Source organism: Rhinolophus sinicus, chromosome 14 (genome assembly GCF_057876585.1).
Source record: "Rhinolophus sinicus isolate RSI-liver-muscle chromosome 14, RSI-T2T, whole genome shotgun sequence".
Taxonomy (NCBI): Eukaryota; Metazoa; Chordata; class Mammalia; order Chiroptera; family Rhinolophidae; genus Rhinolophus; species Rhinolophus sinicus.
This window is the reverse complement of record NC_142514.1, coordinates 24,405,657-24,432,358: the sequence shown is the minus strand read 5'-3', so window position 1 is coordinate 24,432,358 and position 26,702 is coordinate 24,405,657. Positions and strand designations below refer to the sequence as shown.

The window sequence follows — 26,702 nt, the reverse complement described above, 5'->3', positions numbered from 1 at the left end:
GAGGAAGATTCCTGAAGCCATACCTGGAAAGCTACAACACAACTGTAGCTGCAGAAGTTGCGTATACTTCCATCTGACATGGCTAGGTGATACTGAGGGATTGCTGAGGTTTTACAACTGTTACACTGAACTTGTACACCTTAGCAAATCAAAATAAAAACTAATAAGTAATATATACAAATGTACACAAATGTATGAGAAGATAAATATTATACAACATACGAAAATTCAAGGGCCAGGTCAAGTTGCAACTGAAACTAAACTTAATCTCATCACATATAGACAAAACTAACTTAACGTTCAAAATATTTTTTTAAAGTTGTCATACCCTGAAACTGTAAGATAAATGTATCCTGAAATAAGTCAGGTGTGGATAAAGAAAATACATTAAAGAAGCCATATGAAATTCTTTTGGTAAGGAGGAATGCACAAATAGGCGAACAAATAAATAAACATAAAATAAGGAATCAAGGTAATAGGTGATATTTTACAACACAGATCTGAAACTGTAAGATAAATGTATCTTGAAATAAGTCAGGTGTGGATAAAGAAAATACATTAAAGAAACCATATGAAATTTTTTTGGTAAGGAGGAATGCACAAATAGGAAAGCAAGTAAATAAACACAAAATAAGCAATTAAGGTAATAGGTGATATTTTACAACACAGATCTGAAATATTTTAAATTTATCTTAAAAAAATCAACTAAATCTTGACAAAAATCTGTATTATAAAAACAAAGCAATAACCATAATTTTTCAACTACTGTATTGATATAGTTTACAAAACCAATATTACCTGCAGAAGTAACCATTTTAACTCTGTAAGCAGATAAGCAATTAACAGAACAGAAAAGCTCTGTCTTTCCCAAGCTATTGGTATTTTCAATCATTTCTGCTGAGGATCTCAATGATTTGCAAAGCGCACATGGTGTAATTTTGGCTGATTTCTATTAAGAGAATAAAATAACATTCATTTTTACCAAATTGCAAGTAAAATCATAATTCTTTGAAATGTTTATACTTAAAACTGTTGAAATATTTTAAATTAGTGGCTCTCAAACTTTTATGATTACAATCCTCAGTAAGAAATAAATTTGACAGAAACCCAGTACGCACACACTTATGAGGTTTTATTTGTGTATTATACAATGTGCCAGGTTCTATACTAGGTGCTTTCTCATTCTTACTTCATATAATCCTAAAAACATCCCAGTGAGGTAGGTAGTATAATACCTATTTACAGATAAGAAAATAGACTCAGGTAGTTTAACTGCTTTCCCCAAGGCAAAATTCTACTTGAATAGAAAGTATGGGAAACAAAAGGAGGTCTGCTTTACTTCTAAATCTAAATTCTTTTTCTACATCACGGTACATATTAATAAGTGAGAAATGTAACAGGTAGTGGCTAAATTATAATAAAATTAAAATTAAGATGTTTCAACCTGTTTGTCCTCTTGTGGGATATGAAACATCTTTCAACTGACTGAATCAAGTAACTTTTAGTACTTCAAACAGTATTAGGAAAACAGTCTTTTGAACAAAGATAAAACACATGAAAATATTGTTGGGGGTTTTTCCTCCTGTGAGAGCCAAAACAAAGTGTTTCTAAAAGAAGGAATAAATAGTGAAGCTATGCCCTTTCAATGGGTTTGTATATTAACCAGAAATAAATGGAAACACTGTATAATGTTTAAAATTCCAGAATCATTGCAAAGTTTTATGAACAATTTAAATAAATTTCCCAATCAACATTATTAAATTCACAAATTTTGGTAGACTGTATAAAAATTCACTATTCTAAGAAAAAGAACAATCAGCAAATGCACTGAAACAGAAGGACATTGTAAAATTTAAAATGCAAAAAGTTCTTACTATTCCTTTGGGTTTATCAATTTTAAAATCTAATTTATGATCAAAATTTACTAACAAAATATAAATTTAGTACAAACAAAATTGCGTAAGACATTTGTCATATAAGAATCAATCCAATTCATCCTCTACAAACCTCAATTCACAAAGTAATATATAATCCACACTTATTTATTATTTTCTATTTCATGAAGAGGACAGAAAACCTTTTAAATAATTAAATAGTAAGATGTTTATTTTCTGAATTGCAATTTCAACCATATGGATTTCATTTCAAGAATACAAATACAACTTGGACCTTACCCTGTCAAAAAAAAAGTGTGTGTGTGTGTGTGTGTGTGTGTGTGTGTGTGTAAACTAAAATATATTCCAAAGATTAGAAGGCTACACACCAAAGAATGGGATTGGGTATCTCTGGGAAATGCATTATTTTTCTTCTTTGTGCTTTTCTGCATTTTCAAAATCACAAATCACATATGAAGTAAAAAGGCTATACCCTAAAAACATCTATTTCAAATGCATGAATAGAAATATATGCTACTTACAAACTCTATTACAAAATTTTTAAGAGGCATTCATTCGACTACTATTTATATGTAAAAATATTAATTAAGCTAATAATAAGATCTTAATATTTTTGTGACAGCATTTTCATAAATAATTTCCACCAAAAAATTTAGATACCCCTGAAATGAACAAGACACCAGGATTAAATGGTCATGTACCTGCTTATATGCTGTGACACACGTTGAACTACAAAACTTCTTAGACTGTCCCTCTATCTGAAGCATGTGGCATTGTCCAGAGCCACTGTAACAGTAACCCCCACAGTTCTCACAACAGTTCATGGTGAGGTTGTTAGCAGAGCGAAATTTAGAGAAGCAGGCATCACTGCAAAGTTTATGTACCACATTTTGGTAATTAACTTCATGTCGAATCTAGGAATTAAAAAATAACATACAAATAACAAGCAGAGACCATCAAAAGCTGTTCTTTAAGCACAAACATTAGATTCTTCCCTTCCCCCCCAAAAGTAAAAAGATAACTTACAACAGCATTCTTCTGACACATGCTGCATTTGGTTGAAATGCTATTTGTATTTATGGTAACAACAGGTTTTCTTTTCAGTTCATATGTTGACAAACATGACTGACTGCAAAAATCTTTACTAATGGTGGTATTTTCAAACTGGGCACTGATCACATCCTTTGGATTTAAAATGTCTCTAAAATGGTAACAAAGATAAAATAAGCCACAGTATAATTCATTTATTTTCTTTTTTGTGAGCTAAATAAAACAGAGGCAATTATAGTGTAGGGAAGGGCACTGATATTTAAATCAGAAAATCTGGGTTTTCTTGGATAAACTAAAAAATTGCTTTGATCCTTCAGTTCTGTTCTATCAAATGAGAGAATTAGTATACTGTATTTCCAGATTAAAAGGATATACATCAGTTATCATTCATTATCTGTAGTAGGTGGAATTATAGGCATCTGTAATTCTTTAGCTTCTTCTATATTTTCAAAAAATTCTTTAAAAATAATACTATACTTGAAAATTTTGAAAACCACTATCTTTTAAAAGTAAAAATACATTTCATACTACAGTGTATATTCTAGCATGGTTATATAAAATTGAGTATTTCTATATCTAAATAATTTAACTTGTAGGCATTAGTAGCAAAGGCAATGAAAATAAAAACCCTAGTGATTAAGGCTTCCTACCAATCCATACCTTATCCCATCGGCAAACAAGTCCAATTACATAGTAGTTTATCAGATAGTTTTAGTGTAACCATTTTAAAAATCAATTTTTAAAAATACCTTGATGAAATTTTCTTAACAGTCTCTCTCTCTCAAGTACACTCTCACATAACAGTAAATAAACTGTGTCATATTCATTCCTGCATCTTAAACAGATTATACTAACAGATACTTTTTAGAAAAGATTACAAATATCTCTGCTTCCATAAAAGACAATAGTAAACATAATGGGACTCATCACAAGGAACACCTGACATTGCACCTTGCAATGTACTATACAGAGGACGCCAAAGGAATATATACACATTTTAAGAAAGGAAAACTGTATTAAAATCCTAATAATATATGCCAATAACAAAGATGAATACAAGTCACGTTTGACTTCTGCAATTACAAGAGGTGCTCAAAATGGTTACTAGCAGCGTCCAGACACTTCTGATTACAGGGAACTACTGCTTGAGCAACATTGAGAAAAGTGTCCACTTGTATACATTTTATTGGCACCCCTGGTATAACTTTATACCTCATTTTCTATGCTTAACAGTTCCAAACTACTCTTTCTGCATTTCTTTTTTTTTCGCCTTTACAACTTTTTAATTATGTTTTACTGTATTTCATTTTAGAGGTATTTCTGAGCCAGGTACTAGCTAAACCCTGTATCAAGATATGGTACAAACATGAACTCAAGGAGCTCACAGTATATTGGGACAAATAGATAAATAATATATAAAATACTGTAACAGAAGCATTCTTAAAATATAAAAGAATAATGTAACAATTTTGAAAAAGATATGTATAATGTACTATAGAAAGAAAGAAACAATCATTTCAGATAATATGTGACATGAAAGGCTACCCAAAAGAAGGTGACATTTGAGCTGGATCTTAAATAGGAGTTCTCTAAAAGGTGAAGGGGATAAGGGTTGGGGAGAAGCATGAACAAGGCAATGGAAGTATAAATGCAGGTACTTCTCACTGCTCTCAGTAGGCTCAGGGTCCAATTATATTACATCTTATTATAGTAGAATACAGAATGAGAAAGCACAATCTCATTCCAGATAGTAAAAATTTAGAACTGATACAGACAATCCTGAAACAGTTACTTCTTTGAGTATCATTATAACAAGAAATCTGATCTTTCTAACCGTATTAATAAAATCACCCTCCAAATTACCTTTTATGTAGGATTTGAAATATATTTTTTAAAAACAAATCATTAGGTCCCTATTACTAAGGAAACCTAAAAATTAAATGATCATTAGCCAAAATATATCCAGTTCAGGATAAATTCAAGAAGAGATATGGTTAATGAAAGATTAAGAAAAAATTGTTATTCCAATTGCTAATGAGTTTCCTTCAACCTAAGTGCTCCTGCTATATTTCTACTGATGTATAAAAAACAACAGTAGCTATCAGGAAGGAAAGCTTTTCTATCTACACCTATTTAAATTAAATTGAAATCCTTCTTATACGGATTGACTTACAAATTAAACCTGTTTAACTATTAATATATGGGTTATGAGGGAGAGGGGGAAGATACGCATGTGTCAAAATTAACCAGTTATGTGACACTGAGCAAATCTTTTAACTTCTTTGAATCTAATTTCCTTATATTTAAGGTACAATCCAATTCAACAATTTTATAATCAGACAACCAGATTATCTCAAACTGTTATAATGATTGTGTAAATAAGAGGGGAAAAAGGGAAGGGAAAGTAAAGTGGTGAAAAGGAGATGAAAGAGTAGTTCAGGAAGTAGAACGGAATACAAGGAAAATAAGATTGATCAGTGGTTGAGAACTGAGCGACAGGAGAAAAAGGTATTCTGTAATGAGAAGGGGAAAAAGTAAGAAAGAAAAAATGAAAAAGAAAATGAGGTGATAGGCAGATAACGAGTACTTGAAAGAAGAACAGAAAGGAACAAATGAAAAAGAGCAAGGGACAAAAAAAGGATAACAGAATAACTGAATGAAGAGATAGAACAGTTAAGAGTCAAGGAATGACAGGTTGAAAAAATGGAAAATTTATGGATAATACCAAACATAACAAAAAAAGAAAAATGTAATCTTAAAGAATTAAATTACATAAGATCAAGACAGAGATAAGATATAACATGTAGGCAAAAATGACCTGTCTCCAGATAACACTAAGCAAATACCAGAGACCACAGGGACATAATAAATTTAGGTGAAAGAATAACACATGTGGACAAGAATTTAAAAAACACAGAAAAAGGGTACACATTTTAAAACTTCTTTGAGTTTTCTATGGTCATTTTGAAATTCACTCATAAATCTCTGAAAGTAGTATCTATGACTATTACTATGAAAGGAAAATATCGTTGAAATTTTAGAAAGTGCTGATTCCTAAAAAATTAAAGGAAGAAACATAAAAGGATGTTATTATGTGAATTCTTTCATTGTGAAATAGGAAACAGGGAAAAAAGCCTATAAAAATTGTAATTTTCAAGTTGATTTAGAATCCGATGATGAATATACCAGAATATAGAAATTAGACATGTGGTATATTAAGTAGTCATTTTTAAAAGCATGTTTCATAATTCAAACAGTATAAAGAAAGAAGTCTACTTTTGTTAAATCAAACTTGAAACTTAAAGGGATGTGCATATGACTAACTTTCAGAAAAACATCTAACCATATTCAAATTTCTTTTAAAAGTCTCTTATCTATATGCCTTTTTCAAATTGAACCAGAAGAGGGAGCATCTTTTTCCTTTTCCAGACAGAAAGGGCAGCATCCCTGTGAGGAACTATAAACACAGATATCTAAACTAATAAATCATGGTTTAAGTAGCTTAATTATAGAAACCAAAGTGTTTCAGAACAAGAGCATTATTCAGATTTTTCTGACTTAAAGTTTTTGTTACCTCACAAAATTAGCCCAAATTAGTTCACAGTACCGTGTTTCCCCGAAAATAAGACCTAGCCGGACCAACAGCTCTAATGCGTCTTTTGGAGCAAAAATTAATATAAGACCCAGTAAAATAAGACCGAGTCTTATATTAATTTTTGCTCTAAAAGACGCATTAGAGCTGATGGTCCGGCTAGGTCCTATTTTCGGGGAAACATGGTATGCTCATATAATACCCTTAAAATGGTAGAATTTTTGTATTATAAAGCATCTCAACCAACAAGGATGAAAAGTTGGTTTCAAAAATATCTCTTCATATATAAAAGGCACATTACTTAAAGTTTAAAAGAAAACTGAGCACCTAGTATCCAGAAAGAATGAAAGCATATTTGTTGGTACTAAATAACATGGTATTTCTAAAAAATAAAATAAAACAAACACACAGAAATGTAGAAAATTAAATACATGGATAAAAACAAAGTATCTTAAAAAGAAAGGAAACAAACAAAGAAGATAATTTAGAATTCTGCTATACTTAGAGCAACTTGAACAAGTTTTCTTGGTGGGAGGAGGCGGTGGGCGGGCAGGTGGAACTGTATAACCAGTGAGGCACAGTGTGGAGCAGAAAAGCTGTGTAGACCCTTTCCTCTGATAAGCAGTTTGCCCCTTCTGGAGGATTTTCTTGCAGCCAGAACAGGAAACTCGAACAGCTGTGGCTGGAACTGAAGGAAGCATTTTATTCATGCCAGATGATGTCAGAGAAGGCTGAAAACCAGTAGTCAATTGTGGAGCTTTAAAAAAAAATGGAAAGAAAAAATGTTTTACTTTTTACCATGAATTTTAAGTATGTATCCTTTCTTTCTCTTCTAGAGCTGGTCTTGAAATCCAACACTAATTATGCAATATACAACTAAAGCCATTCTAAATGGGCAGAGAGAACTGCCTCGTTTACTAATACAAGCAGATACTCTTCTCACTCGTATTGGTCAGAATAAACATACATGATTCATTTATTCAGTTCTGTTTCTTACCAAGAGGACTGCCACTGACTGAAAACACAGCACTAATTTTCAGTTCCCCCTCTTGAGTTTTTTGCTGTTGGCCATGACTGTACTCCTTTTAAAAAAAGAAAATAAATAAATACGTAGAGGAAAGAATGAATACAATGTATCTAAAGAAATCCAGACATTCAAGACATTTTACTATCTCTATATCGAGGTGGAAAATGTTTATTTACTACATTAACATTAATAAGAAATAAGAGCAGCAAACTATAATTACAATAAGGGTGTAAGTTTGTATATGCTAAGAGAGTGAAAAAGCAAAAAACAAAAACAAAAAACGGCAGCTATCTAATTAGCTTGTAGCACTACTACCAGATATTTACAAATTATTCTTGATAATTGTATTATTACAGTATTTAAACTGTAGTTCATTATAAAAGTAATACACACTATACAAAATTTAGACACAAGTAGAAATAAGGATGACATTCTAATCATATTTCCATCACCCCAAAACAACCACTGTCATTCTTTTGGTATATTTCTTTCCAGTCTTTTCCCCTCCTGCATTCAGAGGTTTTATTTCTTTACATGGTTGTAATTATAGTGAATATACCAGCGTTATAAAATGACTTTCAGATCACTTGAATCAACCGAGCATTTACATATTATTACATATTACCCAAAATAACTTCTAGTGGCTAAATATCAGTGTTTAAGTTGGAGTCCAAGAGTCCTTAAAATCTATAGATATACTCTAAGGAGTCTGAGAATTCTAAAAGAATTATTTTTTAAAACTGTCTTTGTTTCAATAACCTTTTTAGTGAATGTAAACATATTTTAAGTCGTGAATAACCACATATATATAACTAATTATACTACAAGTTTTCAGTGCTGTTGTTTGCTTTTACAATTATTGCATTGTGAAACCCCTAAGTGGTAGACTTAATTTTAATTTTAATTTATTGTTAATCAAACTGAAACATGAGAAATCCCGCAATACTTCTTATTCTTGGAATTCTCAGGTAATTCCAACATACACCCTGTGTTTGTGGTGAGGGGTCTCTGTACAGTAAAGTTTGGTAAAATACTGATATATTTTAATAGACACAGCAGATTACACAGGGAAGAGATTGGGGTGAAGTGAGTTAGGCACTCGCTTCAGGCACAAAATTAAAGTATCAAAAATTTCAGTAAACAAGATAAATAATATTTTAATGAAATATTTTGTATAATAAAAAATGCGAAGACCCATGATGCCAAAGACTACAATACCAAAATTTTAAATAAATGACAGGATCAGTATTGCTAATTTTTCCTTTGGATTCAAGCTCCAAACTGATGGCCCTGCATGGCATTGAGATTATATAACCTCAACCCAATGTTGGTCCATTTGTTTCCACACATTTGGTATAATCAGTAATGCCATGATGAACACCTTTGTGAATATTCATACTCTCATTTTCAGTATTAACACCTAAGGAAAGGATTTTTACAATGGAATTAGTAGGTAAAAAGGTACATAGTAAGGTTCTTGATACACAATGACAGATTGTTTTTAAAAAGTTTAATTATATTTATTCTAGTAATTTGTGGAAAAAGCCATTTAAAAGGTCTTTTCCCACTGGCATTTCAATCTGCAATTTTTTTTTTAATATCCATTTACAAAAAGGCATTATAATGTAACAATGCTAACCCCGTATAGCATGTTATCAACATTTTTTCAGTATGTACTTTGAATTAAAATTTTATGAAGTGGTTTGTTTTTATGCCAAAAAGCTGGCAGTTTTTAACCTTTGTGATTCCCTCTATTTCTTACAAAGTTCTACTTCAGCAATAAAATTCTAAGGAAGTAGTTTCATTGTTATATAATATAGTGCTTTAATTCAGAGGTCAATAAACTTTATCTGCAAAGGGCCAGACACTAAATACTGACTTTGCTGGCCATACTATCAGAACTACTCAACTCTGTCCTGATAGTGCAAAAGCACCCAGATATAATATGTAAATGAATGAATGTGGCAATGCTCCAATAAAACTGTATTTACAAAAACAGTGTACAGAAAAACAAAAAACAGAAACACAAAAGGCAGGCTGGATTTGGCCCACTAAGGATAATTTGCCAACCCCTGCTTTAAATCCACCTGGGATATATTTATTTTGTCATATGATAGGCATTTTTCTTTTTCTTTCTCTGAATAGTTGTTGAATTCCTTCCACTCACCACTAACATATCTAATTCCTCAAAAAACATCTTTTGTGGCAATCTATTCTGTATCGTTATTAGCCTGACTAATCTTATGAAATCACACTATCCTAATGAAAATAATTGTGGGAACTTTAACCACTTAATAGAGTTTGCCACTATCAACCTCTCTATTTTTTAGAGCATTTGTGTAATGTGTCTGTGCGTTACTATTCTTCTTCAAAACATCAGAACCGATAGTTTCATCAGAATTATATCAAAACTATACCTTCCTAAGGGATAACTGATATCTTACATTTTTAAAAAAGTCTCACCATTCAAGTTGTCTTTTATCTGACGCAAGTACTTTTTGGTTGCTTTGCTGTAGCAAAAGTGTATCTTCTCATCATATCTAACTGGGAAACAGCTGATTTGTAGAATATTGTAAATTTTATATAACTAAAATTCAACCAGCTACTCTACTGAACTTTCATGAAGTCCACTAATTCTCTAATAAAGATTCTTACCAGCAAATGATGATAATTTTGTCTCTCTTTTCCATTATTTCTTCTAATTTCTTTAACTTGCATTGGGTCGAAAATCCAACAATCCTACTGATGTCCACCAACAATGCTGACATCAGTAATTTGTGTTCTTTTAGTAATTATTAACAGTAAGTTTCCATCATTTTACTTTAAATTCAATGACAGCTATTGATCTGAAGTAGATATTCCCTTACCATGATCAAGAGAGTATTCTAAGAAATGTATGGTGAACTATACAAGATGTCTTTTGGCATCTAGATATCTATCTACATAGTCTTATTTGACCTGTTGGTGAAGTTATACATTAAAAGATTTTATAATATTGACTCATCCTGACATTCCTACATTATATAGTAAAATGCAAATTTCAAGTAAAAATTTTTTTTTAATTTCAGAAAACTCCAGAAAAAAATCAGTACTCATTGACACACTTTAATGGTCTCCCATCGGCTCTCTTTTTCACTATCTGTGACAGCACTCCAAACTTCTGATACATTCCTTAAGCCTCAAGTACTTATTACTTATGTAATACAGTAAAGTAAGTATATATCTTAAGGATTCTGCTTATACAGTCCACAATGCCTTCAAGGCAGAATCGTGTTTATATTAGTATCCTCCCAAAATGACTAGTTTTACAACTGTTTAATAACAAATCAACGACTAACTTGAGAAGTGAAAATCTGATTACCCAAAAGCTTTCAGAAGCAGAAAAACAGGTGTCAAAACAAAACCAAGAGTCTAAGTATTGCTTTGTCTTGTGCACCTGAAACTAATAAAAATAAATAAATAAATAAACAAACAAACAAACAAAAGAAAAACACACCAAGAAATCCTTTACCAATACCTTTACCTTCCTTTTGTTTACCAAAAGGAAGATCCATATCGGTATCCCAAGACAGTATCTCAGAAATGAAAAACCCAGTTCCTATAGCCATGTTATCTGGACCTGGCAAAAAGAAGCCCCAACATTTAATTACTGCATTCTTATTTCCAACACTGTGGGACTCACTGCAACAATTAATTCGCTTTCCCATTCTGATCCATTTATTTCAATGAAAGATTACAGATTAACTCTCCTTTTATTATGAGCAAAAAGAATAGGGGAAAAAATCATGACTTTAATGTAATAGTTATTGAATTTCCAGCTTTTAGAAACTATAGAAAAGGGGAAAAAGAAAAATGAGTTCTCTGGCTCTTTAAGGTTTCTATTTTGGAAAACTTCTCTAGGCTTTTTTTTTTAAAATTAAACAACTTTATTTACAAAAAGATTGGTAGACTAATAACAATAAGACCTTGATTGTGGCCCCAGATGGGCTCCTTCTTGGCCATACGTCCTTGTGTAACTAACTTAACCTCTAGGAACCTCAGTTTCCTTATCTACAAATGGAGTTAGTATCATCTACTCTGGCCTTCTGAAATAAGAGGAGTAAACAACATAGTACACGTAAAAGCATCTGTAACTGTAAAAATACTACAGAAAACATTATAGTGACATGCAATATGATTTGAATGAAGAAATGAAACTGGGAGGTCAAATGATGTTGTGCCAGTAACAGACAGGAGGATGACAACTGACAAACACAGAAAATCATGACTGAGGAAATAAGAGCAAATTAATAGAAGAGGTGAAATTTATATACACGCATTTCAACACCTTAGTGATCTATATGGGAAAGAAAAGAAATTAAAACCCAAATGAATTTTGTAGGAGAATTAGGGAATGAGCTGAAAGCAAAACTAAAAGGTAAGGGAAGAGAAAATCCAAGGGAGGTTTAGACATGGTGCCACGAGCTATAGCTATGATCTTGTTAAACCATGAGAAAAGCTACTACATACTAGTAATTAATATTCAAAAATAAAGGCTGACCACACCTGCTAAATTTACCAGTATTTTATGACAGTTAGGATAATAGTACTGTTTTAGAAAATAAGAAAATAATATATTGGAACTCCCTTTTCCAGTCTATGGGAAATGAGTAAGGTGGTACTGAACAGCAAGGAATACACATTTCCAATGGTCATGGGGGAGAAACATAATACCTAAAAAGAACAGGACAATGAAGAAAGGAGAGGGAGAGGGAAAAAGGGAGGGGAAGGGGGAAGGGAATAGAGGGAAAAAGAGGAGGGAAGAGGGGGAAGGAAAAGAACGAACCCAGTATCTATAGTGTAACATGAGGTCCTCTGTAGGATTTCTAGAAAAATTATCAAAGGTCTGATCCTACAGTACTATTGTAGCTGATAACAGAGAGGACTTTTCTGAGAAAAATAGCTTTACCCACTCACATGCTGCGACTGCCTTATTGTAGAGCTGGGGTAAAGAATGCTCCTGGACCTTATATTCAGGACCTACACACATTCCTGCTTGGTTTTCAAGAGTTGAGCCTTTGGGGAAGTCCTTCCCCATTATCATGATAAAACTTCATATTCAGCATTTTATAACACATTATTACACTTTGAATAGTGTATAAAAATATAGGTGTTTCTTTGCCCTGACAGTTCCATCCTGTTAGTCTTCTCTTGCCACTAGAACCTCCGGTTGTTTTCAGAACAGTAATACAAAAAGCCCTTCCTGATGCCCTCTTCCCCCGTGTATCTCGTCTTTGCTACAACTGCCTTTTTTTGTCCCAAGGAAAGTATCATTAGGTCACGTACAGTGAGAAAGGATGCCTTTGGTATCCTATCAGCATTATTTCTTACAGATTTCTGATGTCCACAGTGGGGTGTGTAAAGAGACAGGAGATCTTCCCTGTACACACACATGGTTGTAGTCTTCTGAGGCATACACTGCCACATGAACTTTCCCTCGGCATCAGGGCATTTCTTTATTCCTAATTCAGATATCCAAGGTCTCCATTCTGCCTGCTTCTATCAAACATACTTTCAATCTACCTTCGATTCAAATATTTTTATGTTTCTTCTCTACCGTCTTCTTCTTTGTAGCCACTGCATTCATATCCATCCAACTCCCACAGCTTTATCATCACTGCTCTACACAGCTACTTTCCACTGGGCATCGTGGAATTCTTGCTTAACTGAGCCTCAATCTGACTCTACACATCACCTACATCTACAAATCATCTGTTTCTATCTCCTTATTCTAAAACAGTGGTTCTCAAGAGCAGACGATTTTGCCCTCCAGGGGACATCTGGCAATATCTAGAGACACATGGGAGATAGGGTGTGCTGCTACAGACATATAATAGGTAGAGGCCAAAGATACTGCTGAACATCCTACAACGTACAGGACAGTCCCTCACAACAAAAAATTACCTGGCCCAAAAGGTTAATAGTGCTGAGATAGAAAAACCCTGCTCAAAGACATCAGAATGAAAAAAAAATCTCTTCCATAGAAGTCTCGTGTTCTCAAACCGCCTAATATAATAGGAAAGGTAATCTGTCTCCTGATCAACTATCATTTCAGAGAAATAGTTAATTCATGCTATTTTTACTTTCTCAGCCTCTGAATTAATGCAATCTACATAAAACATAGACCGCCCTCAAATAATTGCTGCTATAATATATTCATTGCTTGTTCCTCTTCCTACATTCAAAAAGGATTACAGTACCTGATATAACTTCTTTCTTCCATCCCAGCCACTGCAATGTCATTAACTGCATGGATAACTTTGCTGACTTCAGGACCACACAGTTATAAGGTCTCTATGACTTTTACCTCCAGAGCAACACTGAAATAGCAGAGCTCTATCTTTACCCTTATTACTCCCGGATCTCACATTTGGAATCCCCTATCAATCATCAAAGCTTCCTTTACCTTGTACTCACTGATCCAATGAACTGGTTCTTCAATCAATTAAAGAGATCCTGTCCATTACTCGCTCCTAAAAAACACAACTGTGAAAGGCCTATTGCCTTATATAAACTTAATCAAGCCATAAACTCATAAACCTTCAGCCATGTCTGCTTTATCAATCTCTAATCCTTTAAGACTCACACTTTCGCTAATCCTGCACTGAAACTAAAAACCAGAGAACAGTGGTATTCAGGAAAAAAAGTGAATTAAAAGCCTTAATTACTATTCAGGAAAAGTTGCATATAACTTGTTGATTCCTTAGCTTTACTCTCACAAGATAACTCAAATTGCCTCAACCTTCATTAAAAGTCTTCTCTCGCCCTGTCAACAAAATGCTTCACTCCTAATCAAGAACTTCCTCTCTCAAATGAATAATTAATGTGTGGAACAAAAAGAAGGGGAAAAAAAAAAGGTGAAATGTTTACTTGAGCATTGTCAGGTTCATCTTTAATTTTGTCTAGTAGTCCCTGCTGTGGTGCCATTGCTTTGTCATACTCATCATCCAAAGGTTCTTCTTTAATTCTAATATTTGATGCAAAGGAATTCCCCAGTTCCGAACCAATGGATTCTTTATTGGCAAATGGATAGCTGGAATCCTAAAACACAATATAAAGGATTAATAAATATTCAGATTTAAAATTTATTCCTCTTCAGGTTTAACACCCAGAGAAAAACTCACTGGAAATGAAGAACTCTATGGACATCAATTAGAGTCCCTATGCCTGAAGTAAATGTGACATATGTCTAAATATTAAATACGAATAAAGAATCTAAGAGTTGAGGCTTCTTAGCACATCTCCAAAGATGTCCTTTCCCAAATAATAAAGAAAACAAAAATCAGTGCTCTACCTACTACATATAGGTACAGTTTAGAAAGTGACATAAAGAAAAAACTTTGACACTTGCCACAGTTACAGTATTCTACATACACACTGAAAACTTACCCTAAAGTTTGTTTCTGGGGTTTGTGGTAAATGGGTATGTAATGTTTCTTCAACTTGATTAGCTATTGAAAGAAAAACAAAACAAAACAAATACATGTATATGAATAACAAATATTATAAAGAGTGACCTAAAAAGCTATAATTTGATAATCATCTCTCTTTTCCAACAAAGATGCTCATTAGTGTGAAACTGGTCATTCCCCCAGCCCCCCAAAAAACACTCAAAAGGTAACTCTCAAAGTAAACTCTCAAAGTAAAAGGTGTCACTCAAAGTAAACTCTCTGGCCCCACCTAATTTTTAGCCTCATCTCACACTTTTCCTTGCTCAAACCTAAATAAAATGATTACTTTATTCACTATGCTGTAAATTACTTGTGTTTGCTCCACCCCAGTTCAATTTATATCATTCCAAATCCCCTCTGTCTATCCCCATCTTTATAGTTTTCCAGACTCAGCCCAGTTCAAAATTCACCTGTCCTCTATAAAACCTTCCCTGGCCAATAAGCTAAAAATAATCTCTAAGAATACCTAAAACATATTGTTTCAGTTACGTGAAAGAAATCGTCTTATACTGCCTTATGACAAACTTTTCCACCATAGTCTTTAATTATAAATTAAATTTTACACTATTCAACTGGCCACTGACATTCTACTATTGACTTGTCTTGTCCCTCCTAGTATTAGACAAGATCCTTGAGGATAAGCACCCTCCTAATTTTCAATATCCCTGCATGGGATACTGAAAATATACAGTGAATAATATAGTATACGCTTGTATAGCCTTCTACATTATGGATAAATTAATTGCTCTTTTTAACAATACTGATTTGTTCTTCCACCCATATTCTTCCTAGTATTGTCAGAAGAAATTTAAGGGTTGGTAAATTATACCTTACTTTCCTTCACATCTATTGAACATTTATTGAAATATCACTATTTTCACGATACCAGGTTAGGCCCCAAGAATACAAAAATAAGTAAGATACAATCTGACCCTCAATGAACTCTTACACTAGTAGGTAAAGCAAAAACAAATATAGAACTGTAATACTGTGTGATAAGTACTATTAATGAGGCATGAACAAAATGCTATGGAAATATAGATAAGGAAACAATACATTCTTGATGTAGAGAGATTAGGGATGACTACAGGGTAGAAGAGGTTTATGAGTTAGGCACTGTTGGGTGAGAAGTACTATTACAGGCGTATATACAAAGAGAGAAAATGGCATGCAAGCAAATGGAACAGTAAGAGAAAAGGCATGAAGAAAATATATGCTATATTCAAGAATGGAACTAAAGCTAAAGTACAGGGTACACTGGCCAAAGAGGCTTAAGAGCAGCCTCAAGAAACTTCTAAAACATAGAACAGAAATGTTATAAAAAAAAACAACCCTTCCTAACTTGGACTAATTGGTGGGACAGCAGTTTGAATTAGTGCTTACAGCACAAAGAAGTTAAATCCAACTTCAGGTTCCAATGTTCAACCAAAGAAAATGAACAGGTGATTCGAGTATCTTGCCTTCTCATCAAAATATTGCAACCAGGGGAGGGAGAAATGAGGTTTAGAGCTACTTTTCAACCATATATACCATTACCAAAAGTTACTGGGAGAAATTCAGTCACTCTGTAAAGAACAAGGATAAAAGAAAAATGACAAGCTTACAATGAATTTAACTATTCATACGTTGCTTAGCATCAAAAGTAATATAAGCTATATTATCAGTATGTTATTTATTGTTTTATGGCTCTGTTCCAACAATTATTACCTGCTTTATCAAAAATACTGCTTTTCAACCTTGAATCCAATTCTTTATGGGGTTTATCCAACCGTTTTTCACGTTCATAAGTTAGGTCTCTATTTTTCTCCTTTCCAGAAAATGTCTCTTTGCTGTTTTCTCTTACTAGACTAAAATCTTTCCGTATTGATTTAAAGACAGAAACCTGATCAAACTGTTTAGGAAAGTCTTTTTTTAACTTATTTTGAATCTGTATTTCATTTTCATTGTCTGATTCATGCTGTGTGACTCTTCTCTCTACTTCCAAGCTATCATCAGTATGAATTGAAGAAACAAGATTGTCCTTTGAACTAAAATCCTGTTCATCCTCATTGTCACTACCAACGACTGGAATTCCTGCAAGATCCCCAGAGTTCAAAAAATAATCATCTTCATCCAGCAATGAATTTTCAGATCCTGTTTGATTCGGCACTCCATAAGACATGCTGTCAAGGGTAGGAGTTAAGTTGTGGTCTATTTCTTCAGACATTTCTGTATCCATGATACCACCACCTTAAAAAGTAAAATACTGTTTAGACAAATGATAGAGCTAAAGTTGACCACATTTACAAGGTCTGTCTGGTATTTAATCAATTATATTTTTCTCTCCAAACAAAATATAGATAATACTGAAGTATTCAATTAACACTTTGAGTTAGGTAAGACAGATATAACTATCCCTATTTGATAGATAAGGAAACAGGGACCTAAAAGTTGAGAAACTTATTTTGGGTTAGGAAGAAAGGCAATATGATACAGAAAAGAGTACCAGCTTCAGAATCCGCCATATCTGTGTTGGAATCACAGCCATGATCACTGAAAATCTATATGATCCTGAGAAGTAAACTCTCAGGTTTCTTTATAAAACAGTGTAATACTCACCTTGGAGATTAATTTATGGTGAGGATTGATGATAATATGCATAAAGGGCCTACTAACAGAGTGATTGACACATAGAAGGGAATATAAAAATGATAATTATAATTATTATTTATGATTGTTCTGGGGACCTGATATTAGAGCCCAGGTCTCTGGTCTCAGAGTCCCAATTTTTCTGCACTAACTCTAATAAACACAGCAGTTAATGTTTACAATAGTAAATATTTAAACATAAAAATAAAATTTATCCAAGCCAGAACAAATTTTAAAACTGTTTACTGTTTAAAACTACATGCTCAAGTCTCTCTCATTCTAAAACAAAAAATCTTCGAGTCTCGTATTTCTCTTGCCCTCATTCACCTTTCCTTCACACAAAAAGTCTACATTGGTTTGTTTCTACTTCATCTTAATCCTTTGAAATGCAATCCAAAAAAAAAAAAAAAGAAATGCAATCCAAGGAAATGCTCTCATTAAGATCATCAATGATCTTTCAATGGTCAAATCCATTAGGATTTGTTTGCCACATCCCTTATGTGGTACACCCATCCTTTGGTTTCTTTGATACTATATTTCTTCCTACCTTTCTAATTGGTCTATTTGTTTCATACTCCTCTTCATTTATGCACTCAATATCAGCTTTCCTCCGAGATTCCAGGTCTCTTCTCATTTTACACACTCAGACAACTATTTTATTCACCACAACAGCCTGGACTTTTGCTGTTAATTTCTTAAGCACTTTAGCTTAGACCTTTCTTCCAAGATTCAGATGTCTATACTCTTACAGTTCCCTTAGGGTCCTCCAACTCTAAAACCAAACTCATTATGTTCCCATTCCAAGCATACTCTTTTTGTATTTCCCTCAGTTGATTAATAGTATCACCAAACCAGCTGTTTGCTCAAGATAGAAAAAGAGAAGCATTCCAATTCTCCTTCCCTCTGGACAAATTCAAATCAAGCACCTCCACTTGGCACCATTCCAATACCCCACATCTTTTCCTGTTGACAGTGTACTAACTCAATCCACATGATTATCTAGGAAGCAACCATATTCCTACAAACCCTGCCCCAGAACCACATTTAACTGGTCCAATGAGCTGCCAAACTAGAACTGATAAAATGACAGTGAAGCAAACACTAAAAATATTAGTGGCACCAACAGCACTGCTTTTATTTGTCACTGAAGCCCAGATGAAATCTTCAATGTGGTCGGTTCTTCAAATCATTCCCTGGATTTCATGATCCAGAATAAATTCCTCTTCTTGTTTAAGTTGATTTGGTTGGACTGTTACTTACAATCAAGTCCTAATTGATAAAGGGTCCAAATAAAAACTTTCTTCAAGTTTCCTCGCTCCATAAAGCCAACAGAATTATCCTTCTAAACCATAAATCATTCCATATTATACCTTTCCTTGAAATCCTTCAAGCTCCCCACCACGTAAAGTGCTCATTCATTCAGCACATATTTATTAGGAAGCCATTCTGTGGTAAGTACTGTGATAAGCTCCAGGGATAGAATGATGAAAAAGACAGCTATGATTACCCCTCCTCACAGAACCAGAAAAAACAGACAGAGGAAATAATCAAATTAGAAAATTCACTATTTTTGCTTATCTAAATAAAAATCAATTCAAACAACAGATGCTAAAATCTTAGGAATATCTTCAACTTATTTTCACACAGTATGCCACAGCGAGCGAAGCAGGGATGGGATGAGAAAGCATGCACAGTATTATAGATATTCATTGCACTATTCTTTCCATTATTCTATTTATTTGAAAATTCTCGTAATAATTGAAAGTTAGGGAGAAAATATAAATAAGAAAGCAGGATGTTAACATATACACATACATATAGTGTGATAAATCTACCAGACTGTGAGCAACTAAAGGTCAGGGTTAGAGCCTTCTTTATACAACGGTTTATCCTTAATACCCCACACCACATAGCCATGTGCTCAGTAACTGTTTCATGAATAGAAAGAATATGTAATTCATGTGGTCAGCAGTTTAATCTAAGTTCCATAGTACATGAGAAGTCAATACTAAAACGTATATTACAAACTTTCAAAATCTCTACATTTAAATTCAAGATACGGTATTGGGAAAAAAGAGTAGCCACATGGAAAAACTGGATCCCTAACTCATACCAAAATAATTGCCACTTGTATTTAAGGTTTAGACATAAAAATTAACACAAAAACAGAAAACCATGGAAGAATTATTTTTAAGTCGTAAAGTAGGAGAAAACCTTTGTTATGATGGCACAAAATCCAGAATAAATTTATTGAATAAAACAACACAGATGGGTACTAGATTTATTGGGGTGATCACTTCATAAGTTATATAAATGTCTAATCACTACGTTATATACCTGAAACTAATATAATACTGTATGTCAACTGTAATTGAAAAACGAACAAGTACTTTTTAAAAAGATACACACACACACACAAAAACGTAAAAAAGAATAAAAATCAAATGTGACTAAAAAATTCCCAAAGAAAATACAAAGAAAACCAAAAGATACAGAATAAACTGGTTAAAAAGATTTTACTGCACTTTATATAACAAAAGGTTATTTCCCTAATGTATAAAGACTCTTATAATTCAATAAAGACACAAATAACCAAATACATAAAAGCAAAGGATTTGAACAAACATTTCACAGGAAAGTAAACACTAAGGTTGAACCTTGCTCATGAGTGAAATGCAAACTAATAATGCAGTGAGATACCATGCTCACACAGCAGGTCGGTAATAACAAAAGGTTTTGATAACAGCCTGGCTGCTACGCTATTATAGGCCAAAGCTGCCAAACTATAGCCCACGGCCAAAAAATATTTAAAAAGAGTCAGTGACAAAGACCATATGTGAGCTACAAAGCCTAAAATATTTACTGGCTGGCCCTTAACAAAAAGTGTAAACTGGTACAGTTAAATTAAAGAGCAACCAGGCAATATTTATAATACTTTAAATACACATACCTTTTGAGCCAGCAATTCAACTTCTAAGAACTTACCCTATAATCTCGTAAGAGATCTATGAAAAAGAACACTTAAAGCAGCAAAAGACTGGAAACAGCCTATATGTTCATCAGTAAGGCTAAATTAATTACAGTACATACTTACAATGGAGTATTATATAGTTGTTAAAAAGAATGAGGCAGCTTTATGCAAGTTCCCAAGGTTGATTAAGTAAAAAATATCTAAGGGGGGAAGAATATACTCGTACACATATATTACGCTATCACTGCTGTATTTTTTTTTTTTAAATTATGTGTATGTGTAATTGTTTATGCATAAAAATATTGATTTTCTATGAGAAAACGAAGCTGCTGGAAGACAAAAATACTAACTTTTCAAAGCATACTCTTTTGCATCTTTGAATTTTGAAGTATATGCATCTACCATCTAGTAAAAGATTTTTTATCCTTATTTGAGAATGTACTTGAGATTTAAAACTTTCTCAAAAAAAAAAAAAAAAAAAAAAAAAACTTTCTCAGAGATAGCAATTTCTAACAAAGCATCTAATTTAAATTTGCAATTTTACTAGTTTATTATACATTAAACATGTAGACTGCACAAAATCTTATGAGGTTAAAATGTAAGTACTAGTTATATATATTAATATATATAATTAACTGTAACAAAATTCTATTCATCCTTGTGGACCACGGAATCAAACAAAAGAAACAGCTTCTGTTTCTCAGAACCTGGATCTACAGAACAACAGACAACAACACATTGTATTTGGAGATCATAATACCTAGTGAAACACTTGAAAGCACAAATTTCTCATGGAAGATTCCAGCTTTTAAACCTAATTGTGAACATGTTTGGCACATCTGAGAAAAAGCAAGGACAGTATAGCTGGAATTGAATGTGGGAGAGCAAGAGCACTAAAAAAATGAGAAAAGAGAAAAGGCCAAAGGATAGCTCTATTATGAATTTGCAGACCACAGGGGGGAAAAAAGCAATATATTTAAGTGTGAAAGGAAGTCATTAAAAGATCCTGATGAGGGATTAACATGATTTATATTTTACAAGAATTGCCCTAGCTTCTGCATGACTACTTAATGGCTGTTAAATGTAACAGGAAGTAAAGAATAGAAGGAAGGCCAGTTAAGAGGCTACTATGATAATCCAAGGAAAAACTGGTGGCTAAGGCCAGGATAGTGATGGTGGATATAAGCAGTAGTGTCAGATTTGGGTATATTTCAAAGGTAGAGACATTTCCTGATATATGAGAAACTGGGTATGAAAGAAGTCAAGGATAAGACAACAAGGTGCAATTTCTTGAGACAGGAACACTAAGGGATGAACAGACTGAAAGGGGTAGGATGAATGGTTTGGTTTGAACCTGTTAATTTTGAGAACCTTATTAAATTTTCAAATGGAGATATCAACAGGGCAATTGGATATATTAAAGAGAAGTTAAAGAGGGGATTCTTGCCAAGAAATGACATATAAATTTGGGACTCATAAATGAAGAGATGATACTTAAAATTCATGGGACCTAGTAAGTTCATTTACTACAGATGGAAAAGACATAAGAGTTCTGAAATATCGCAACATTTAGAAGTCTGGTAGAAAGGACTCCGGAAAAAAGACTAAGGTGACTGATATCACAGAAGTTAAGGGAAAGAAATATTTCAATGAAGGAGTGACAAACCACAAAGAACGCTGCTGAAATAACACATAAAATGAAGACTGAGAATTGATTATTAATATTGGGAAAACGGAAATGAACTTCTAACTAACAAGAGCTTTATCGGTGGAAAAATAATGCACAAGCTGGAGTGGGGTGATGCCAATAGAGACTGAGAGGAGAGAACTTGGGAACCTTAAGTACGGACAACTCTTTAGAGAAGTTTAGCTCTAAACTAAAGAAAATTAGCAGAAACTGGACTAAAATCTGGAGTCAAGAGTTTTTCTGACCGTGTGTTTTTGCTTTCTTTGTTGGTTATTTTTTGGTGAGTTTTTTTTTTTAAGATGGAGGCTATTTGTGTTTGTTGCAGTACGCTCATGGGAATGATCCAATGAAGAGGGAAAAACTAAGGAGTTCAGAAGGAAAATCTCTGTGCAACAGGGGATGTGATCAGTACACAAACTTCCTCTGTAAAAGAATGAAAGGAGGACATGGATTAAATGCAGGTAGGTTATTAGATGCTGTGAAAGGAGAATGGAAGATTAAGCAATTTAAGCACAATATTTGTGTTTGACAATGAAAGGAAATTTCATGATGCCAAGTTAACTTTTATTCCTTGTCCTTCTTCTGCATAGTTCTTGCTTTAGTGGCATCTTCATGCCTCTATCTGATACTCAAGAATCATTTCCACAAAAGAACACAATTACCATATAAATGAACATTGAGAAAGGGTTGTTGGTTACTTTCATTGCTAATATATTACTTAATTCCTCCCATACATTTCTGTTTTAAACCAAAGCATAATTTTCAAAATAAAGTAATATCAGTTGTAATTGTAACTTTAGAAGACATGGTTCTCTAACAACTATCTGAAGTTGCTTTTTTCTCTTATATAAAGGAGCAAAGAATCAAAAGCGAAGAAAACACAAACTCAAAATATTGCAAAAACAAATAAGCAGCATAAAAATGAGGTAATCTTGGTTCATTTTTAAATAAAAACTTCAATTAGTAGATTGTTTTGTCACTGAAATATTTCTAAGAGATGATTTATTGTTATTCAATAAAACACAATTTCCTAAATAATAAATCTTCTTCATAGTATCAGGAATTTAGTTCAACAGTTAAAAGTCCAATAAAGCTAGGAATCATTAAAAAGTCAAATGTACATGGCTTAAACATTTGTTTTTACTTGGGATATAGAAAAGCACATTGGCCAATCATTTGATGATCAGCCAAGACTCTGAGAAGGAGTATGCTAATTTGACTTCTTTCTTGAACAAATCACATCCATAATGCAGTGTTCGTGACTGCAATTCTGGTCTCTTTAAAGTGGAATGAGAAAATAAAGACACTTACACCTCCATGTTTTTACTCACTTACCAAGTAAGTCTTTCTAAAGCATTCAAATTATTCATAGAAACAACCCTTCAATGTAAATTTCAGTAGTTTAAAAACAGTACATTAAAATGATATAATTACAAGTAATACTAGAATACACAGGTTTGGAAACAAATGACTCTTAGTAAGCATGCAATTCATCAACAGCTGAATCATGTGGCTTTTTCTGAAACTACTAGATGCTCAACAACCATTCTAGCTGCCTCCCTTCATGACAGAACCTGATTCTCATCAGGGAACACTTACAGTAATAGGAAGAATTTTAATTCCTATTTATGATCCTAACCTGGAGAAGAATCTTAGCTATTAATAGGCCAGTAACCAGCAGGAAACTTTTCATGGAAATGGGACAATAACTTGACTACAACAATCCAGTCGTCTTTCAAACTGCAGGTATCAACCCATTAGTGAACGAGGATGAGGATTTTTTTTTTAAATGGGCTAGAACAGAAAACAAAGTGCATCATTCAGATTGACAATAGTAATGCTACAAAAAACTTTTATGCATACACGTAATTCTCAGTTTAAAATATATTTTTAATAGTGTTTCAAAGTTAAAAAAAACTAGTGATGGATGATAACTAAAGTTATTGTGGTAATCATTTCACAATATACATATGGCAAAACATTATGTTGTATACTTAAAACTAATACAACATTACATCTTAATTTTACCTCATTTTAAAAAATTTTTCAACAAAACAAAAACAAGCACCGCTAGATAATTTTGCTTCTGATGCCCAGTGACACTTAAGGATCACTGACCTAAAGCAAAGCTTCTCAATGACTACTGGACTTCAGAAGCCCTTAGTGAGCTGTTGGAAACATTCCTGAGCTTCACCTCCAAAGATTCTGTCTGGTTCAGTAAGTCAAGGATGGCAGCCAAGAATTTGAGTTCCAACATACTCCCAGGTGATGCTAATACTGCTGATCCACAGACCACACTTTGGAGTACAGGCTCTAGTTTTTTATAAACCAGGCATAAATAAACTGTGCAGATAATAAATCACCCAGTGGTTGAAAGCGATATTCAGATTCCAGTCCAACCTCTTCTCAGATGGGTGAATTTTTCCCACAAACCCCCCCACACACACCAAAAGGTCAGCCAGGCCCTTGAATATTCTACCAACAAAAATTAACCATTGAATGCTCTACCACACCAGAGACAAACCATTTACTTAAATCAGATCAATCACCAACGATCTATGCTAAGTACTAATGAAGATGAATGAGTGTTCTTGGGCAGTTATGACTAAAGATTACAGCTCTCTTTTCTTGTTTTCATTTAAATACGTATTGATACTGTGGAACTATTAAAGTATACTATTGTTCACTCCACATTCAATGAAGTGAGATGAGACTCATAGGTGAGATTCACAGAACTTATTTTCATTAATTTTTGCTTTTATTTGTTCCCATAGGGAGAAAACAATCTGAAATCAGTGGAATATACAGAACAATTTGATTTTGTAACTTACTAAAGGTGACCAACAAAAATTCACACTTGAAACACCTCTGATAGAAATTAATTACATTTTACCAATTTCAACATTTACTTGTGTACTATTAATATTAAGGCTAAAAAATATGATTTTAAAGCACATTATAAAACATCTTATAAAGCAGATAACCATTTGTTCTTCACTATGAGGACAACTAAAGACAACAGAGTTTACTTTTTTGAATGTTCAATAATATTTATAGTGCTCTGAAAGAAACGATCAATAAGATCAGAGAGATCTCAAATTAATACATTCAACATGTACCTAAAAACTGTCCAGGGTCTATTAAAACTGAAGCACATCACTAGAACAGAATGTTATACATTTTAATGGAGTAAAACATTTACATATTTCATAGTATTTCAATATTTCAGAAAGCATATTACTTTTGTAAGCAGAATAAAATGGAAATTTAACAAAGTAATAATTTTTCAAAATAATTTATGCCAGTAGTTGCAGAAGCACAATGCCACAGAGATATGGGAAGACGGGCCCAACTGTGTCCCAATTTACAGTTGCAAAACATTCCTGCTATATTCCTTCTAATTCCAAACTTTCTGTAACATAGTTATGCTATTTATAAAATGAAATGTTTAATTTTCATCTTTTCTCCATTCTTGCCACACTAGATTTAGCTGATCTCCCTTTTGACTCAGATAAATAAGGATCTGTTCAAGTCCTGAACTTAGTTTTTTATCCCAACCCTTATAATGTAACGTTAAAATAATCCTTTTGTAAGGACTTTAAAACTGTAGAAACAGTATCTTGTACTTCCCCCCCCCCCTCAATGGCATCAGTAAATTTATAATTTCTCTTTGTTACTCTCATGAGTTCATTAAACATCTGCAACAATGGTCAATAGAGACTTGAACAAAGAAAAAAATCCTACTTGGACAACTTTATCTATAGTAGGGGTTGGTAAACTATAGCCTCTTGACCAAGGGATGGATGGTCCTTGAGCTAAGAATAGTTTTTACATTTTTAATAGAAAAAGGAGACAAAAGAATGAAGGTGAAGTAGGAGACTATATCAGAGACCATTATTTGTTGGCCACACCCCACAGAGCCTAAAAGTTTTACTTTGGGCCCTTTACAGAAAAGGTTTGCTGACCCCTGACCTACAGGAATACTGCTGACTGTAGTTCACATAGTACAATTAACATTATACTAGAAACACATATTGAGTTAAATAGGCCAAGAAAACTCCTTAGGACAATTATCTATGTTAGAAGTATTTTGAGTTAAATCCAAAATATTTGTAACATGGAGATTGTAAATTAGACATTAGCTATACAATTCACTGATCATAAAACTCCACTTCTAACCGTGGCACAGTACTGGTACCAGAATAACCCTCCGAGTGTGAATAACTAAATGTATGAAACAAATATATTCAGAGTATGGACAACAAGCAACCCAACACTGTGATCTCTGAGAAAATGGAAACAAATGAGGTGACTGACCTTGGCTTTCTGCCTGGGAACATTTATCAAACACTTTATATAGAG

The 26,702-nt window shown here is 33.2% G+C and overlaps 1 protein-coding gene across 8 annotated transcripts in view; it reads right to left on the bottom strand.

Moving 5' to 3' along the window:
- ZMYM4 (zinc finger MYM-type containing 4) overlaps positions 1-26,702 on the bottom strand; it is a 128,142-nt gene that overhangs the window by 36,037 nt on the left and 65,403 nt on the right. For 5 of the 8 annotated variants that reach the window (XM_019726488.3, XM_019726487.3, XM_074334375.2 and 2 more), the window contains 9 exons: positions 16,762-17,283; positions 14,993-15,054; positions 14,474-14,644; positions 7,535-7,619; positions 7,039-7,294; positions 2,922-3,096; positions 2,597-2,809; positions 799-949; positions 24-139 (listed from right to left, as the gene is read on the bottom strand). In XM_019726488.3, the coding sequence (XP_019582047.3) occupies positions 24-139; positions 799-949; positions 2,597-2,809; positions 2,922-3,096; positions 7,039-7,294; positions 7,535-7,619; positions 14,474-14,644; positions 14,993-15,054; positions 16,762-17,283 (1,751 nt within the window). Of the gene's footprint in view, positions 1-23; positions 140-798; positions 950-2,596; positions 2,810-2,921; positions 3,097-7,038; positions 7,295-7,534; positions 7,620-14,473; positions 14,645-14,992; positions 15,055-16,437; positions 16,507-16,761; positions 17,284-26,702 lie in introns of those variants that run through there. The other 3 variants (XM_088791022.1, XM_019726492.3, XM_074334377.2) reach the window with 3 other exon arrangements.